General features: G+C 35.8%; 1 protein-coding gene across 1 annotated transcript in view; it reads right to left on the bottom strand.

The window, feature by feature from the left end:
- The window catches only part of ADAM32 (ADAM metallopeptidase domain 32), a 168805-nt gene that overhangs the window by 53025 nt on the left and 95259 nt on the right, over positions 1–20521 (bottom strand). The window contains exons 13-16 of the mRNA XM_027530051.1: positions 15835–15927; positions 14320–14518; positions 5493–5598; positions 4041–4221 (exon numbers count right to left, since the gene is read on the bottom strand). Coding sequence (XP_027385852.1) covers positions 4041–4221; positions 5493–5598; positions 14320–14518; positions 15835–15927 — 579 coding nt within the window. The remainder of the gene's footprint in view (positions 1–4040; positions 4222–5492; positions 5599–14319; positions 14519–15834; positions 15928–20521) is intronic.

The following is a 20521-nucleotide window of genomic DNA, read 5'->3' as shown; positions in this document are numbered from 1 at the left end:
CCCTGGAGACCCCATTTGAAACAATAATGACTGAGAATTTTCCCCAAATTAATATCAGACACGAAACCACAGTTTTAGGAAATTCAGAAAACAATAAGCAGGATAAATACAAAAAAAAAAAAATGATACACCTAGGCATATCATGTCCAAACAGAAAATCAAAGAATAAATCTTTTAAAAAGCAAGATTAAAAAAAAAAAAAAAAAACTTACCTATAGAGAAACAATGATAAGAATTATATCTCACTTCTCAGAAGCCAGACAGTCAGAAGAGAGTGGAGTAAAATACTGACAGAAAAAAAAAATCCCCAATCTAGAATTCTATATACTGTGAAATTTTCCTTCAAAAGTTATGGAGAAATAAAGGCTTTCTCAGACATACAGAAATTGAGAGAATTTTTTAAAATAAAGTTCTTTAGAGAGAGGAAAAATAATATAGGCCATAAACTACTGGTATGTACAACACCAAGAGTGAAGGCTTATATAAACTATTTCCTTTGTGTAATAAACATGTGTCCATGTAGGCTGATCAGTAGTAACAAATATAACACACTGAATGGAAGAAGTTAATAACATGGTAACATATGCTTATGTGGGGCCAGAGTGTATAAGGGAAATCTTTATATAATTTCCTCTCAATTTTGTTGTGAATGTAAAATTGTTCTTAAGAAGACAGTCCAAAAAATGATTCAGGGCAGGGATATGGAAGTAACAAATCAAACAAGACTGAAATAAAAATCAGAACCAAAAGAAAAACCACTTTTTACTACATTAGCCTGAAATCTAACAAAACCATCCTTAAGAGCACAGTTTAAATAATATCCTGTATTCCTTGCCTATATAAAAAGTTTACATAGAAAGAAATCAATAAATGGGAGTTCTTATTAAATATGAGCTATTATTCAGTGCAGTTCAGTGCAGTCGCTCAGTTGTGTCCGACACTTTGCAACCCCATTAATCGCAGCACTCCAGGCCTCCCTGTCCATCACCAACTCCCGGAGTTCACCCAAACTCATGTGCATCGAGTTGGTGATGCCATCCAGCCATCTCATCCTTTGTCGTCCCCTTCTCCTCCTGCCCCCAATCCCTCCCAGCATCAGGGTCTTTTCCAATGAGTCAACTCTTCACATCACGTGGTCAAAGTATTGGAGTTTCAGCCTCAGCATCAGTCCCTCCAATGAACACCCAGGACTGGTCTCCTTTAGGAAGGACTGGTTGGATCTCCTTGCAGTCCAAGGGACTCTCAAGAGTCTTCTCCAACACCACAGTTCAAAAGCATCAATTCTTTGGCGCGCAGCTTTCTTCACAGTCCAACTCGCACATCCATACATGATGACTGGAAAAACCATGGCCTTGACTAGATGGACCTTTGTTGGCAAAGTAATATCTCTGCTTTTTAATATGCTATCTAGGTTGGTCATAACGTTCCTTCCAAGGAGTAAGTGTCTTTTAATTTCATGGCTGCAGTCACTATCTGCAGTGATTTTGGAGCCCCAAAAAAATAAAGTCTGACACTGTTTCCACTGTTTCCCCATCTATTTCCCATGAAGTGATGGGACCAGATGCCATGATCTTTGTTTTCTAAATGTTGAGCTTTAAGCCAACTTTTTCACTCTCCTCTTTCAATTTCATCAAGAGGCTGTTTAGTTCCTCTTCACTTTCTGCCATAAGGGTGGTGTCATCTGCATATCTGAGGTTATTGATATTTCTCCCGGCAATCTTGATTCCAGCTTGTGCTTCTTCCAGCCCAGGGTTTCTCATGATGTACTCTGCATGTAAGTTAAATAAGCAGGGTGACAATATACAGCCTTGACGTACTCCTTTTCCTATTTGGAACCAGTCTGTTGTCCCATGTCCAGTTCTAACTGTTGCTTCCTGACCTGCATATAGGTTTCTCAAGAGGCAGGTCAGGTGCTCCAGTATTCCCATCTCTTTCAGAATTTTCCACAATTTTATTGTGATCCACACAGTCAAAGCCTTTGGCATAGTCAATAAGGCAGAAATAGATTTTTTTTTAACTCTCTTGTTTTTTCTATGATCCAGCGGAATTTGACAATTTGAGCTCTGGTTCCTCTGCCTTTTCTAAAACCAGCTTGAATATCTGGAAGTTCACGGTTCACGTATTGCTGAAGCCTGGCTTGGAGAATTTTGAGCATTACTTTACTAGCGTATGAGATGAGTCCAATTGTGTGGTAGTTTGAGTATTTTTTGGCATTATTAGAGTCCCCTAAAAAAGATATGTGAAGTTTTCATCTAACTTTACTACAGATATCTAACATTCTATTGCAGAATATTTTAATATCCAGATATTAATTCTTTTAACTATAAAGTATAATAATCAGAGGATTAAGGATATATTCCTAACTTCTTTATTTCTAGCAATATCAACTTCCTAAGTTGCAGTTTTCTTAAATGAGTACAATAATACTTTTTCTAAAGCATTCAAGATTTGTTTCAAGGTTAAAATGAAATAATGAGAAAATGATTTCCTTTAAACATGAAAGTACAATACTCTTCAAAGAAATGACCTCACAAACACTTTCTAAATCCTGACAACCTAACCCTGTAAGCTTTTAATGTGCTCAGTCTTCTCATTAGTTCTTGGCCCCCACGGTGCATCTAACAACTCTTTTTAGAATGTACTATATTTGTTTGTCTGCCTCAGTTGAAATTGAGACGAAGTCCTGCTACTTAATGACATTACTGACAGAAACAAAGTTCCCGAGAGTGTTTTATCATATATGATTTATAGTATCATTAAAAGCTACGTGGTAAAATTTGTTTTCATATGGCCTCACTGAGAAGAACTGCCATGTTATAGAAAAGATTATGTTCTTACTAAATTACAAATAATTTCAAAGCATCCATTGACTGTGTCTCATTTTTTAACTGCTTTGACTCCATGGCATAAATACATCTACTGAGCTCCCTGGCATATCTGTCCTTCAAGGAGATATTCATGACTTCTAGGCATGAAGAGGAAGTCAATATGAAGACTATATACTTTATCTGTGGTAAACTTCATTTAAACTATCAGATCACCAAAAATCACCAAAATATATACATTCATTTTACATATTTAATATTTTATTCAAAATCATCTGTCAGGTAAAGAGGAAGAGTCAAAATTCAGATCTCTGTGCTTCTGTCTTCAAAGGCTACACTTTATACTATATGATAGTTCTTCATGAGCAAATTTCTGGCTAGGAACTAAATGAGATTCTGAAGTAAATTTATTCCATGCTCTCTCCATATTTGGTTGTTTGCTCTCACAGATAACCAATTATAACAACAACCAAGAATAATAGCCAACCTATATTTAGTTCTTACTATGTGTTGAGCATTGTACTACATACTTTGTAGTATCATTTCATTGAATCTTTGCAATAACTCCATAGAGTAAATATTATTATTATCCCCATTTTACACACAGCTGTGATATCTTAAACTGGATGGGTAACCTTCAAAATGTCAAACCCAAGAGGTAAAGATTTATTCCTTGAGGCACCATCTAAGTTGTACTCTTATCTACTGGGTCACAAAGATATATATATAATTAAATGGGATTTCTTCTTTCTTCTCCAAGAATAAAAGTGAATTCCCAAGTTATGGAATATTTAACTGCAAGTATTCCCAAGACCTCTCTCCTCCACACTCCTGTCCCAAAACTCTTGGAGATTCCTTGCTTACAACACTGAAATTCTAAAAAGGAACAAACACTCCCATTTCCCTCAGAGACCAACTGAAGCTTACTCATTTTCTCCTTATCCAAATATTTGAGGTTATTTGGTCAAGTGTGTGCTTAGTCGCTCAGTCATGTCCAACTCTTTGTGACCCCATGGACTGTAGCCCTCCAGGCTCCTCTGTCCATGGGATTCTCCAGGCAAGAATACTGGAGTGGGTTGCCATGTCCTCCTCCAGGGGATCTTCCCAATCCAGGGATCTAACCCAGGTCTCCTGCACTGCAGGCAGATTCTTTACCAACTGAGCCACAAGGGAAATTAATAGAACAGATTTTTTAATTGATTTTAAGCTATTTACCCTCCCTTTATCACAAATAGAGCCACTTTTGACCACGAGTGCATCTTGTGCATCTGTTGTTTCATAGAGCATTGTTATACATATAGTACTTCGCACAAAAGCATAAATCACAGAAGCACTGTCTCGAAGGAAAGGAGTTTGAAGTGGGTAGGTACAGATTAATCTTCCACATATAAGACTCCTGCAAACATAATAAAAATATATGATTATTAGACATTAGGCATTTATTATGAATGCTTCATATTTTCTTTCTTTGACCAAAAAAATAAAGAATGGTTCTCCATTTATGGCAATATATCTTAGGAAATGTAAAACTTTCCTACTAACAGTTAAAGTAAAACATAAAGCCACTGATACATGCTTATCTTTCAATGACACTAATGATCTTTTTATTCACTGTACAGATTGATGTACTGATTGTCAAATAAACAAGTCACTCAAGCATTTTACATCTCTCTGTAGAGGGGCAGAAACTACGTTGTGACCTCTACCCTCAAAGACCTTACAGTCTAATACTAAATACGACATAAATCTTATTAAATGTGCTGTGAATGAAATAAGCAGATTCTTACAGATATTTAAGATGAAGATATATTCTAACTTAGTAGTCAGAGAAACCTCATAGAGAAGATGCCATCTAAGTCCAAGCTTACAAGTTAGTAGAATTTCAACAGGCAAAGTAAGGTATTTCAAAACAATCACAGCATAAGCATTACTTAAGAAGTAACGTTACAAGAAGCATAAAGTTAGATGATATGTTTGCTGCTGCTGCTGCTGCTGCTGCTGCTGAGTCGCTTCAGTCATGTCCGACTCTGTGCGACCCCATAGATGGCAGCCCACCAGGCTCCTCTGCCCCTGGGATTCTCCAAGCAAGAATACTAGAGTGGATTGCCATTTCCTTCTCCAGATGATATGTTTACCAGCCTGTAAATTCCATGAGTACAAGGATCATCATTATGTTTTGCTAACTTGTATCTAACTAGCTAGTGGCCAGCATATGGTAGTTTCTTTAAAAATATTTGTTAAAAGAAATTCATGACCAAAATATCAAAGAACGGGCTCTTCAGACACAGGAGAAATTGAACTTCATTTTAGAGACACTGGGCAGTCTTCAGCTTGGGCAAGCATTCAAATGAATGGGGATAGTATTTTCATTTTTAAAATAATGAGTATGTTCAGACAGGAAAGGTGCAATGGCTATCATTAATTTCAACCTTGGATAAGATCTTGGAGCCTAGTAATCATCTACATATAAATATTTAAAAATCAGGTTGAAATTTAATAAGTCTGTAGTACAAGAATGATGTCAAGACTAGAGATTTTGATTTCAGATTAACTCCTGAACACACATGACACCTGAAACCATTGGAATTAATGACATACATAGTGAAAAACTAAAAACAGAATTTTATAGTGTATAAGATAGGAATTTTCACTATTTGCATAGCATACCTCCATGGGCAAAATGTATATTTGCCTCCTGATTTGCCACAGTTCCCAAATCTATCAGTTTGAGACTGTATTTCTTCATAGCAGGCAAATGGAGCATTTCTTGAACCTGTCAAAGTTAGAAATATATTTGGATTAAAACTTCCTTTAAATTAAAACTTAAATATATTTAAATTAAAACCTCCTCAATTTCCTCATATGTTTCTTTGCTTTTTTTCTCTATCATTGTCATCTATTCAAAAGTTCCCTAGTGAAGTTTTAAGAAGAGAGAAATGAAGTGAAAAGTATTGCTCATGATTATTTCTCCTTTTAATTCATTTTGGTCATTTGTAACTCAAAAGATACTATGAGGGTAGAGGAGAATTGAAAGTGAAAGTGTTAGTTGCTCAACCACGTCCAACTCTTTGCAGCTCCATGAACTGTAGCTCACTGGGCTTCTCTTTCAAAGAATTCTCCAGGCAAGAAAACTGGAGTGGGTTACCATTCCCTTCTCCATGGGATCTTTCTGATCCAGGGATCAAACCCGGGTCTCCTGGATAGTAGGTGGATTCTTTACCATCCAAGGAACCATACTTTTTTTTTTTACAACCAGAGTTGTAAAAGTATAAATCTTAAGAGAGCTCTGTGAAAGAAGGCAATAGAGAGAGAATACAAGAAAACTATTCTTGTTCTCCTAGATTCTGAGTAGGAATGTATAAAAAGCCAGGTCTATAAAAAAAAAAAAAAAAAAAAACTCATTAAAGAAACTTCATACCTTCAGAAAGTCTGAAGTGAAGGGACCGAAATTGCCAATCCATACATATTTACCTCTTTTTCCTTTGTTATTGTATTAGCTTTCTATCACTGTGTAAAAAATTACCAAAATCTTAAAACAACACCCATGTCACAGTTTCTGAAAGTGTGGCAAAGCCCATTCAGGTTATCTGTTCAGGGTCTCAAGGCTGAAATAAAGTTCCTGGCCGGAGTTACAGCCTCATTTGAGTCTAGAGTCCTCTTCCAACATCATTGGCTGTGAAGAATTCATTTTTTTGTAGCCGTTGCTTCATTTTATTACTATCTGCCAGGGGTTGCTCTTGGCCCTAGGAACTCCTGCTCAGGTCCTAATGACATGGCCCTCTCACAAAAATGGCTGCTTATTTCTCCCAATAAAGTAGAAGTAAAAGTTTTTCTGGAACTCTCTTGCTTTTTTGATTATCCAACAGATGTTGGAAATCTGATCTCTGGTTCCTCTGCTTTTTCTAAATCCAGCTTGAACACCTGGAAGTTCACAGTTCACATACTGTTGAAGCCTGGTGTGGAGAATTTTGAGCATAACTTTTGTGTGTGAGATGAGTGCAACTGTGTGGTCGTTTGAACATTCTTTGGAATTATCTTTCTTTGGGTTTGGAATGAAAACTGACCTTTTCCAGTCCTGTGGCCACTGCTGAATTTTCCAAATTTCCTGGCATAATGAGTGCAGCACTTTCCAAGCATCATCTTTTAGGATTTGAAATAGCTCAACTGGAATTCCATCACCTCCACTACCTTTGTTCGTAGTGAAGCTTCCTAAGGTCCACTTGACTTTGCATTCCAGGATGTCTGGCTCTAGGTGAGTGATCACACCATCGTGGTTATCTGGGTCATGAAGATCTTTTTTGTATAGTTCTTCTATGCATTCTTGCCACCTCTTCTTAATATCTTCTGCTTCTGTTAGGTCTTCTGCGTGAAATATTCCCTAGGTATCTCTAATCTTCTTGAAGAGATCTCTAGTCTTTCCCATTCTATTGTTTTTCTCTATTTCTTTGCCAAAGCCTTTGACTGTGTGGATCACAACAAACTGCGGAAAATTCTTAAAGAAATGCCTCATGAGAAATCTGTATCCAGGTCAAGAAGCAACAGTTAGAACTGGACATGGAACAACAGACTGGTTCCAAATCAGGAAAGGAGTACATCAAGGCTGTATACTGTCACCCTGCTTACTTAACTTATATGCAGAGTACATCATGAGAAATGCTGGGTTGGAAGAAGCACAAGCTGGAATCAAGATTGCCGGGAGAAATATCAATAACCTCAGAAATGCAGATGACATCACCCTTAAAGCAGAAAGTGAAGAAGAACTAAAGAGCCTCTTGATGAAAGTGAAAGAGGAGAGGGAAAAAGTTGGCTTAAAACTTAACACTCAGAAAACTAAGGTCATGGCATCTGGTCCCATCACTTCATGGCAAATAGGTGGGGAAACAATGGAAACAGTGTCAGACTTTATTTTTTGGGGCTCCCAAATCACTGCAGATGGTGACTGCAGCCATGAAATTAAAAGATGCTTGCTCCTTGGAAGAAAAGTTATGACCAACCTAGACAGCATATTAAAAAGCAGATACATTACTTTGCCAACAAAGGTCCACTGAGTCAAAACTATGGTTTTTCCAGTAGTCATGTATGGATGTGAGAGCTGGACTACAAAGAAAGCTGAGTGCCAAAGAATTGATTCTTTTGAACTGTGGTGTTGGAGAAGACTCTTGAGTACCCTGGACTGCAAGAAGATCCAACCAGTCCATCCTAAAGGAAATCAGTCCTGAATATTCATTGGAAGGACTGGTACTGAAGCTGAAATTCCAATACTTTGGCCACCTGATACAAAGAACTGACTCTTTGGAAAAGACCCTGATGCTGAGAAAGATTGAAGGAAGGAGGAGAAGGGGACGACAGAGGATGAGATGGTTGGATGGCATCACTGACTTGATGGACATGAATGAGTTTGAGTAAGCTCTGGGAGTTGATGACGGACAGGGAAGCCTGGCGTGCTGCAGTCCATGGGGTCACAGAGAGTCAGACATGACTTAGCAACTGAACTGAATTGATTTCTCCCAAGCCAACCAAAGAATCTTCTGACATTTCTCATCTTTTAAGGGCTCATATTATTAGTTGAGGCTCCACTTAGAATGATCTCCTTTGGATTGATTCAAAGTTGACTAATTATGGACCTTAATTAAGTCTTTAAAATCCCTTCATATTTTCTGTATAAACTAATCATAGGGACAATAGTCCACCATATAGTCACTGGTTCTCATCCAACTCAGAGGGAGGAATCTCCAAGAAAATACCACAGTAATGATGGGGAAAATCTTAAGAGTTCCACCTAGCAAAGTTACTTTCTCCAGAATGAACCATGCTAAGTCCAACAGACCATCTATAAAATATAAAAGTAGGTAATAATATCTACCTTAGTGGATTATTATTAAAATTAAGATGATATTATTTAATCACTCAATTTTTTGCCTTGTCCTAATTCTATCTCTTTCTACAATTTTTAAACATTAGCCCATCAAAGGTGATCGTGCACATACTGTGAGGCAAATAACATTATTCTGAGTATTGACAGTGTTTAATCAGTTCAGTCGTGAATCTGAGACTACCAGGTTAGGAATATTCTTCATCCAACCCTATCTTTACTAATCCAAATATTAGTAAAATATTCCTTCTAAAGATACCAATGTGCCCTATTATTAATTTCTCCCTTGAATATCCTGTCTCATGTTAGGGACTTTCTCTCAGCTCAGTCTGGGTTTTGCATGGTAATATGGAAACACCAAAAGGGCAATATGTTGAAAATGTTAAATTGCATGTTAAATATTTCCATAAGTCCAGTATACTGACCAAGTCTACAAAGTAAGAGAATTTGCCTTTCCACAGTCCAAATGGTATATTTAGATTCCCTCTACCTTATTATCAAATGCTATGAGGCACAATCCCCTTCATAGATCACAGCCTTGTTGTGGCAAAGGGGCTTGCTTCACCTTCAATGAAGCTATGAACCATGCTGTGTAGAGCCACCCAAGATGGACAGGTTACAGTGAAGAGTTCTGACAAAACATGGTCCACTGGTGGAGGTGATGGAAACCCATTCCAGTATTCTTCCCTGGAAAAATCCATGAGCAGTGTGAAAAGGCAAAAAGATATGACACCAGAAGATGAGCCCCCAGGTCAGAAGAGGGGTAGAGCTATTGGGGTAGAGCAGAGGACAGTTATTGATAGCTCCAGATAGAATGAAGTGGCTGGGCCAAAGCAGAAACAATGCTTAGTTGTGGATATATCTGGTGGTGAAAATAAAGTCTGATCCTGTAAAGAACAATATTGCATAGGAACCTGGAATATTAAGCCCATGAATCAAAGTAAATTGAATGTGCTCAAGCAAGAGACAGCAAGACTGAACATCAACATCTTAGGAATCAGTGAACCAAAATAGATAGGAATAGGCAAATTTAATTAGGATGACCATTATATCTACTACTATTGTCAAGAATCCTTTAGAAGAAATGGAGCAGCCCTCACAGTCAACGAAAGTCTGAAATGCAGTACTTGGGTGAAACCTCAAAAAATGACAGAATGACCTCAATTTGTTTCCAAGGCAAACCACTCAACATCACAGTAAACCAAGTCTATGCCCCTGCAACTGTGTGTAAGAAGTTAAAGTTGACCAGTTCTTTGAAGACATACAACACTTTCTAGAACTAAAACCAAAAAGATGTCCTTTTCATCATAGGAGATTTGAATGCAAAAGCAGGAATTCAAGAGATACTTGGAATAACAGGCAAGTTTGGTCTTGGAATACAAAATGAATCAGGACAAAGGCTAACAGAGTTTTGTCAAAAAAAACATGCTGGTCATAAAAAATACCCTTTTCCAACAACCCAAGAGAGGACTCTATGTATGAACATCACCAGAAGGTCAATACCATAATCAGATTGATTTTATTCTTTTCAGATGAAGATGGAGAAGCTCTATACAATCAGCAAAAACAAGACCTGGGTTAATTGTGGCTCAGATCAATAGCTCTTTATTGCAAAATTCAGGCTTAAATTGAAGAAAGTAGGGAAAACCACTAGGCCATTCAGGTATGACCCTAATCACATTCCTAATACAGTGTAAGTGATGAATAGATTCAAGGGATTATATCTGGTAGAGTTCCTGAAGAACTGTGGACAGATTTGTAACAAAGCATCCCAAAGAAAAAGAAATGCAAGAAGGCAAAGAGGTTGTCTGATGGGGCTTTACAAATAGATGAGAAAAGAAGAGAAGTGAAAAGCAAGGGAGAAAAGGGAAAATATACCCAATTGAATTCAGAGTTCCAGAGAACAGCAAGGAGAGATAAGAAGACCTTCTTAAGCAAACAACACAGAGAAGTGGAGGGAAACAATAGATGGCATAGACTAGAAATCTCTTCAAGAAAACTGGAGATATCAAAGGAATATTTCATGCAAGGAAGGGCACAATAAAGGACAGAAACAGTAAGGACCTAACAGAAGCAAAAGAGATGAAGAAGATGTGGCAAGGATACACAGAATAATTATACAAAAAAGTCTTAATGACCCACATAACTACAATGGTGTAGTCACTCAAGAGAGGACATCCTCGAGTGTGAAGTCAAGTGAGTTTTAGGAAGCATTACTACTAACAAAGCTAATGGTGAAAGAAACCCTGCTGAGCTCCTATTTAAAATCATGTATGTGGGGTTCTCATATGTATGAACTAAAATCTTATTTCTCCAGTTAATCTGTCTTCTGTCATTTTAATTATTTGACCAGGCAAAAGAACCAGAGAAGTTAATGGGGATGGGAAAAAATAATTAAAATAAAGTAGAAGCACCTTGGACTTCAACCAAAGCTATGATCAAGCATTTAAAAATAAAAAGAAAGTCAACATACAGAAATTAGTTGAATTTCTGTACACTAACAACAGCTGAAAAAAAATTTTTTCAATTCCATTCCCAATAGCATCAAAATCAATTTGATACTTTGGAATAAATTTAACCAAGTAAGAGATGTATAGCCTGAAAATTACAGGATCCTCATGAAAGAACTCTAAGAAGACACAAAAAGGAAGACATTCCACTACCACAGGTCAAAAGCATTTACATCATTAAAATATCCATGTAGGGACTTCCCTGATGGACCAGTGGTTAAGAATCTGTCTTGCAATGTAGGGGACATGGGTTTGATCCCTTGTCAGGAAGCTAAGACCTCACATGCCACAGAGCAACTAAGTCTGCACACCGCAAGGACTTAGTCTGTGTGCCGCAACTAGAGTCTCTGTGTTGTAACAAAGATCCTGTGTGCCACAACTAAGACCTGAGAGAGTCAAATAAATAAAGAAAAAAAGAAGTCCATATCACCCAATACCACCTACAGATTCAATGTAATCCCTAACAAAACCCCAAAGGTATTTTTCATAGAAATATAAAAAACAAATTGAAAAGATCAAGAGATCCTGAATAGACAAAGCAATCTTGAGAAAGAACAAAGCTAGAGGTACACTTTCCTTATTACAATTATATAACAAAGCTATAGAAATTAAAACACTATAGTGCTGGCATAAGAATAAACAAAAAGACTAATAGAATAAGATTGAGAGCCCAGAAGCAAGCCCCCACAATATGCTAAACTAAGATTTGACAAGGGAGTCAAGAATACTCAATGAGGAAAGGAGAATCTCTTCGACAAATAGTTTTGAGAAAGCTGGACAGCCACATGCAAAAGAATGCAATTGATCCCCAACCTCACACAGCTCAAAAAAAAATGAATTCATAAAGACTTAAAGGCAAAAACAGAAACGTTAAAACACCTAGAAGAAAACACAAGGGGAAACCTACTTAACATGGGTCTTGGTAATGACTTTTTCAATATGACACCAAAAGCATTAGCAACAAAGGCAAAAATAAAAAGTGGGACTTCATCAAGCTGAAAAGTTTTTGCACAGAAAAAGAAACAATTAAAAAATGTACCACTCTGGCGTATGGATTATTTTGAGCTAAAGGCTATCAAAAAGTATATATATATATACTACCCTTCCCTTAACTACCTAGAAGAATTTAAGTTAGGGACTTTTTTCCCCCAGAAAAAGATTTATTATCAAAGATAAATTCTATCTCACTGGCCCGATCTGGATGGCAGGGCAAATATATAATTACCAAACATCTGCTCTTCTTATCATCCTGTGAATGACGCTCCTGTCCTTAAAAGCCCCAGGACCCTATCTCATTCCTTAGTGCAGGACAACATATACAATTAATTTTATCTTTCTGTCTCTGAACCTCTTATATGATCTCTGAGTCTCTCATGTTATGTGGGATTCTCATATGTATGAACTAAAATTTTATTTCTCCAGTTAATCTGTCTTATGTCATTTTAATTATTTGACCAGGCAAAAGAACCAGAGAAGTCAATGAGGATGGGAAATTTCCCCCTTCCTGACAGTGTGAATCAGCAAAGAAAACATGAGATATAAATATTCAGCAACATGGACTCCAAGCAACATGGCATTATGCTAAGTGAAATAAGTCAGACAGAGAAAGACAATACTCTATGATAACCCTTATATGCGGAATCTAATTGAATTCAGAGAAACAAAGAGTAGAGTAATAGTTATCACAGGCTGCAAGGTGGGGAAAATGGGGAGGTGTTCAAAGGTTACAAATTTCCAGTTATAACATGAAAAAATTGCTTGGAATCTAACACACAGCATGATGTTTATACTTAGTAATATCAAATTATATACCTGAAAGTTGCTAAGAAAGGAGATCTTAAATGTCCTCACCATGAAAAAGAAATGGTAATTATGTGACATAATGGAAGTTTAGCTAACACTATGGTGGTAATCATTCTGAAATATATAAAAGTACCAAATCAATAGTTGTACAACTTAAACTTATTAATGTTATATGTCAATTGTGTATCAATAAAGTTGGTGGTTGAAGAGACTTAAAGTTACCTGAAACTATAAATATACTAGAAAAAAAGAGAGAGAGAAAGCTCTTGGGTACTAATCTGGGCAATATTTTTTGGATGACACAAAAGCACAGGCAACAATAGACAAGAAGGACTGCATCAAAATAAAAAACTTCTCAGCAAAGAAAGTAAGCAACAAATCACAAATGAAACCTACAGAATGGGAGAAAAAATCAGCACACCATATAGCTGATAAGGGATTAATTTCTAAAATATGCTACTCATAATTAAATAAGAAAGATAAAGAGATTTAAAAATAGCAAAGGACCTAAATGGATATTTCTCCAAATAAAAGCCAAATGACCATCAGATACGTGAAAAGGGACTCAACATCACTAATCATCAGGGAAATGTAAATCAAAACCACAACTCACACCTTTTAGGACAGTGTGTTATCAAAGAGAAAAAGACAATAAGTATTAGCAAGAAGGTGGAGAAAATTAAACTTTTATATACTGTTGATGGGAGTGAAAATTGGCACAGTCATTACAGAAAACAGTAGACAGGCTTCTCAAAAATTTAAGTGCACCACCTTAGGATCTAGCAAGCATATTACTGGGTATATACATGCAATATGTTAAACAGATGACTATGGCAATTATTTCATATTGTATATGCATATCAAAATATTAAGTCATACACCTTAAACATATTCTTAAGAAGTTCAAAAACTAAAAAGAGATTTTGTGTGTGTGTTAGTTGCTTAGTCATGTCCAACTCTTTGCAACCCCATAGACCACAGCCCCACCAGGCCCCTCTGTCCATGGGATTCTCCAGGCAAGAACACTGGAGTGGGTTGCCATTTCCTTCTCTAAAAGGAACTATAGAAAGAAAGAAAGTGAAGTCACTCAGTCATGTCCGAATCTTTGCAACTCCATGGACTGTAGCCTACCAGGCTCTGCCATCCATGGAATTTTCCAGGCAAGAGTACTGGAGTGGGTTGCCATTTCCTTCTCCAAAAGAGAGACTTTAAACAGAATAAATAATTTAAATATATCTAATTGACCACTGTCTTGGTAATGTTAATGACAATATTGAGGACCAACTATATAGATGTTACAAAACAATACCTTTTCCAAATATACTCTCACAACGTGCATCAATATCTTGGCAGCCTCCATCAAAACAATAAGCTTTTCCTCCTTCACATTCCTGTCCATTGAGTATAGTTATATCAGCCGGGCACATTCCTGAGCTTCCATTACAAAACTCAGGAATATCACATTCAGGATGTGCAGTGGGCCTACATACAGCACCTGCTTCCATAAACTAGTAGAAATTAAAATATAAAAAGTAAAGCATTATATATGATTATTGTGTTTACCAATATTTAATCTTGCTCTAATTCCATGTATAGCTTGATGAAGTACTTATTCATTAGTGTCTCTCAGTATCTTCCTCTTATAAAAATTATAATAGTCATATTGAAAAAACTGAATGTTATCAACCAAAACAAGAGGTAAGGAATATGCACAAGGAAAAGTATATTACAAACATGATACAATGAGAGCCCAAGTTTTGGCTAGAAGGCAGGAAAATTAGCTTTTAGCTTGGGATAATTATTGCTTTAGGGAAAATTGTGAAATTTAGGTACTTTCTAAATAAAATATACTTATTCAAACCATAGTTTTAAAGTATGGAATATCGGTAATTCTATGAAAATGTGAAACCAAAATAACTGAGAATAGAATGCAAAGAATGATTAAAAAGGGGGTTCAACTACTAAACTCTTTGGGAAATAAGGAACCCAATAGTAAACTTTCTCCTGACTTATCCTATGGGTCATTAACATTTTCATGTATAGCATTCTTAAAATTTATATAAAGAACATTAATTGGGCATTTATCTCCTACTTCTTAATTGATGGCTTCTAGTTTATACTATAAAGATCACAGAGGAAAGAATTAACCATGGTAAGATTCCAGGGGTGGGTAGGGGGAACCGTATCAGTTAACTAAAGTGAAGAACACAGAACCAGTGGCAGGTCATTCAATAGAGGGGTTCTCATGTGATGAATCTGTCACATATATGTTGGAAGAGCTGAAAAGTAAAACAGGGGACAGGAATGAACATCTTCATCATATAAGCTAAAATATAACCTTTAAGTCAAATGGTCTTTGTATAACAAATCCATAGTTTAAATTTGTGCTGACATGCAGCATTTGGAAAGTGTTATATCTAGTGAGTTTCATTATTTATGCATTTATTGGAAATTGCTTTATCTTTCAATTACATACTCACAAATACCCATCACAACCTAAAAGATCATTTTTATAAAGATATAAATATTGGATAAAAGAAATGAAAATAGTCCCTTTCAATGAAGATGTTCTACATCAAAGAATTCTGTCATAGCTGGCAATCAAGGCTTAAAACCAATAGCATCATTAGGGAGAATAATGGCATTATAAGGAGGACTCAACATCCAACTATAATTCGTAAAATTAGACACATCACTCTGAACTTATTTTTGTCTTTACATGAAAAGTTATGTATTTTGAGTTACAGCTAAGAGTCTGTATTCAAAAGTAACCAAGACACATTTCATTTTATACTTAGAAGATGGTAACAAACTAAAATCGTACTTGACAGTCGTCACAGCATGATCCTTCACTGCATTCTGTTTCTGGTTTCATCAGACAAGTAAGAGGATCACAACAGCTATCAGGTCCACAATCCTATAAATGAGTGGAATACACAATAAAACTATGTCATGGAAATAATATAAACTTTGGCAAGAGCTATGTTACACAGTTTTTTAATTGGGGGGGGGAATATGCATGCTATCAACATTTATAGACTTTTGCATCTTTAAACAATTAAAATTCTATGGTGGAACTTACTCTTAATCAACTAGAAAACTGGGAAGAATATATAAAACAACTTTTTTTTTAGAAACTAAATATTATAACAGAGAAGAGTGGCACCTCCAGTGACTAAATGGTGAGAGGAAAGGGGAGATACAGATCAAAGGGTACAGACTCTCATTGATAAAATGAGTCTGTTGTCAGGATCTATAGTTAACAATACTGCATTATACAGGGGACATTTGCTAAGAAGATAAAAATGTTTTTAATGATAACTGTGTAAGATGATGGACATTTCAACTGGTTTGATCATGGGAACCATTTCACAATGTATACATACATGAAAACCTCACATTGTACATCTGTAAACCTTAAACCATATACAATTTTTATTTGCTAATGATACCTCAATAAATCAGGGCGGGGGGGAGAGGTAGGTATGGGACTTCCCTGGAGGAAGTGGTTAAGACTCCATGCTTCCAATACAAGGCATGCGGGTTAGATCCCCCATGGAAATAAGATCCCACATTCTTTGGGATACAGTCAAAAAATAAAGTTTAAAAAAATTTAAAAGGGGTGAGTAGAGTTTAGACCCACTGCAAAGTTAGAAAGAACAGTCCCCAAGAGTGTCCTCATTTTCACCAATCACAAGCTCAGTGGATTCGCAAAACCACACTCAGGTTTTATAATTTACTGGAAGAACTCATAGAACACACTGAAAGCTGTTAATACTCACAGTTATGGTCTATTATATGGAAAGGATACAAATTAAAATCAGTCAAGAGAAAAAGCACTGAGGACAGAATTCAGGAAAAGCACTGAACATGGAGCTTCTACTGCCTTTCCCCCATGGAATCACAGACACATCACTCTCCTAGCACTGATAACATGATGCTTCCTAACGAGTTCTATGAGGCCAGTGTTAGCCTAATATCAAGACCAAAGACATTTCAAGAAAGGAAAATTATATATCAATAAACATATATCTCATAAATAAATCTAGATCAATCAATAAATAGATCTAATAAACACAGATGCAAAAATCCTCAACAAAAAAAAAATTAGGAAATTGAATCCAACAATGTACAAAAATAATTACATCATACAACCAAGTAGGATTCATCACAAGCATGAAAGGATGGCTTATTATGCAAATATCCATTAATACAATCAATAATACTGATAGACTAAAGAAGAAAAATCAATGGCCCTCACAATTGCTGTAGAGAAAGCATTTGACAAAATCTAAAATCACTTATAAAAATGTTAGCAAACTAGAAATAGAGGAAACGTCTTCAATTTGGTAACAACATCTAGAAAAAAAATCTTATAGGATCTGTATGATGAAAACTATAAAACTTGAAGAAAATCAAAGAAAGTATAAATAAATGAAGAGAATGTTCATGTTCATGAATTGTTAAAATGTCAGTTCTTCACAACTTGATGTTCAATGAAATTACAATAAAAAGTCCAGCAATTGTTTTTTGAATTGTCAAACTGATTCTAAGGTTTATATGGAAAAGCAAAAGACAGAGTAGCCAACATAATGTTGAGGAAGAGAAAGAAGAAGGAGGAGGAGCAACAGAAGGAAGAAAACGGCAGGACTTAAAATACCAGTTTCAAAACTCAATAAAAACTATAATTATGGCACTGTAGTATGTACAAAGGAAATCAGTCCTGAATATTCATTGGAAGGACTGATGCTGAAGCTGAAACTCCAATACTTTGGCCACCTGATGCGAAGAGCTGACTCATTTGAAAAGACCCTGATGCTGGGAAAGATTGAGGGCAGCAGAAAAAGGGGACAACAGAGGATGAGATGCTTGGATGGCATCACCGACTCAATGGACATGGGTTTGGGTGGACTCCAGGACTTTGTGATGGACAGGGAGGCCTGGCGTGCTGCGGGGTCGCAGAAGAGTCGGACAAGACTGAGCGACTGAACTGAACTGAAGTACGTACAAAAAAATAGATAAAATAGTTTATTAGAACAAAATGGAGACCTCAGAAATTAACCTACATAGAGATAATAAAATCTTTGATAGTGGAACAAATATAAATCAGTGGAGAAAAGGTTTTCAATAAATGGTGTTGGAACAACTGGGCATTCACATGAAAAACTCTAGATATTGACTCAACACATTTCACACACACACACACAAATAATAATTCAAAGGGATCATAAATCTAAAATTAAATTCCAAAACTATAAAATTTCTAGGGGGTTAGATTTAAGGGGGTAAATCTACTGTCGAGTGTTCTTTCACAATAAATAAACGGGAATAATACCAATCTTAAACAAATTATTTCAAAAGGTAGGAGTAGGGAGCATATTCCAACCCTTTTTATGAGCCCATAATTCATTGAAACATGTGAAACGTCATGTATGAAACGAGATGCCAGTCCAGGTTCAATGCACGATGCGGATGCTTGGGGCTGGTGCACTGGGACGACCCATAGGGATGGTGTGGGGAGGGAGGAGGGAGGAGGGTTCAGGATGGGGAACACATGTATACTAATTAAATAATTTTCTATTAAAGAAAAAAAAAAAGAAAAAAAAAACAGAAGAAAAGATTGTAAAAAAAGAAAAAAACTACAGACCACAATCCCCTTCTAAAAATAAGTTCCATAATCCTGAACAAAATGGTAAATTAAAATGTTTATATATATATATAAAATAACCCAAGTGGGGCTAATCTCAAGGTTGCATGATAGCTGGGTTAGTACTCAAAAAGCAATGGATGAAATGCATCATATTAATAGAAGAAAAAAAAAACAGAAAATTCATATGATCAGCTCAATAGAAACAGAAATATTTGACAATATTCAACACTAATTTTTAATTGAAAATTCTTAGCTAACTAAGATTACACTTAATGTAGAGAAATTGAAAGCATTTCCCCTAAGATCAAGAACATGGCAATAACACCCACTCTCAATATGCCTATTCAGTTTTTGGAACTTTATTTCTGAGGTCTCCATTGTGTTCTAATAAACTCTTTGTCTATTTTTTGTGTGTACTATATTGCCATTATTATAGTTTTTATTAAGTTTTGAAACTGGGTATTTTCAGTCCTTCAGTTTTCCTGAAGACCTAGCTAGAGTAATTGGGAAAGACAAAAAAAAAAAAGGAAAGTTAACCAAATAAAAAGAGAAGTAAAACTGTGGTTATTTGCTGATAATATGATCCTATATACAGAAAATCTCGAAGAACCATCAAAAAACTAGAGTTACTCAATGATTTCAGTTAAGTGGCAAGATACAAAGTCAACATACAGAAATCAATCACATTCCTTTAATAATGAAGATTCTAAAATAGAAATATTAAAAATCCATCCCATTCACAACAGTATTAAAAACAACAAAATACTTAGGAATAATTTTAACCAAGAAAGTGAAAGATCTGCCTAATAAAAATCACAAAACTTTGCTGAAGAAAATTTTTAAAAAGATATGAAGACAAGAAGAAATGGAAAGATATCCTATGTTCATGGATTGGAAAAATTAATATTATTCAAACGGCTATATGACACAAAACCATCTACAGAGTCAACATAATCCCCATAAAAATATCAAAGGCATTCTTCACGATAATAGAGAAAACAATCCTAAACTTTGCATGGAAGCTCAAAAGACTACAAATAGGCAAAATAATTCCTAGGAAAAAAAAAAAAAAAACCTGGCGGTATCATGCTTCTGAAATTCTAACTAAACTACAAAGCCACAGTAATAAAAGCCACAGGTATGTGGAAACACAAAAGATCCCCAACAGCCAAAACAATCTTGAGAAAGAAAAACAAAGCTGGAAGTATCACAGTCTTTGATTTCAAATTATAGCTGGTCCTCCATATGTGTGAGTTATGCACCATGGATTCAACCAATCTTAGATTGAAATTATTCAGAAAAAAATCCAGAAAGTTCCAAAAAGCAAAACTTAAATTTGCTGCATTCTGGCAATTATTTACATAGCATTTACATTTTATATACAAATATTTACAAAGCATTTACATTGTATTAGGTATTAGAAGTAATCTAGAAATTATTTAAAATAGTAGGCGTATATTGGTAGGTTATGTGCCATTTATAAAAGAATTTTAACATGCATGGATTTTAGCATCCTTTAAGGGTCCTAGAACCAATCTCCTGTAGATATCAAGGGACAACCATTTCCTATAAAGCTACAGTAAGTAAAACAGTATGTTTTGCTTCCTACAAAGTTACCATAGTCAAAACAGAACGGTACTGGCACAGAGTCACAGATTGATGGAACACAATTGAGAGCACAAAAATAAACCCACACATGCACAGACAATAAATTTACAACAAAGAATACATTACAGAGAAAGGAGAGTCTCTTCAAAAAATGGTGTCGAGAAAACTGCATGGCCACATGCAAAAGAAAGAAACTAGACTACTACCTCACATCATAAAGAAAAATGAACTCAAAATGGATTGATTTGAATAT

Source organism: Bos indicus x Bos taurus, chromosome 27 (assembly GCF_003369695.1).
Source record: "Bos indicus x Bos taurus breed Angus x Brahman F1 hybrid chromosome 27, Bos_hybrid_MaternalHap_v2.0, whole genome shotgun sequence".
In the NCBI taxonomy this organism is placed as follows: Eukaryota; Metazoa; Chordata; class Mammalia; order Artiodactyla; family Bovidae; genus Bos; species Bos indicus x Bos taurus.
Note: the sequence above shows the minus strand (reverse complement) of the source record. Positions and strands in the feature narration are given on the sequence as shown.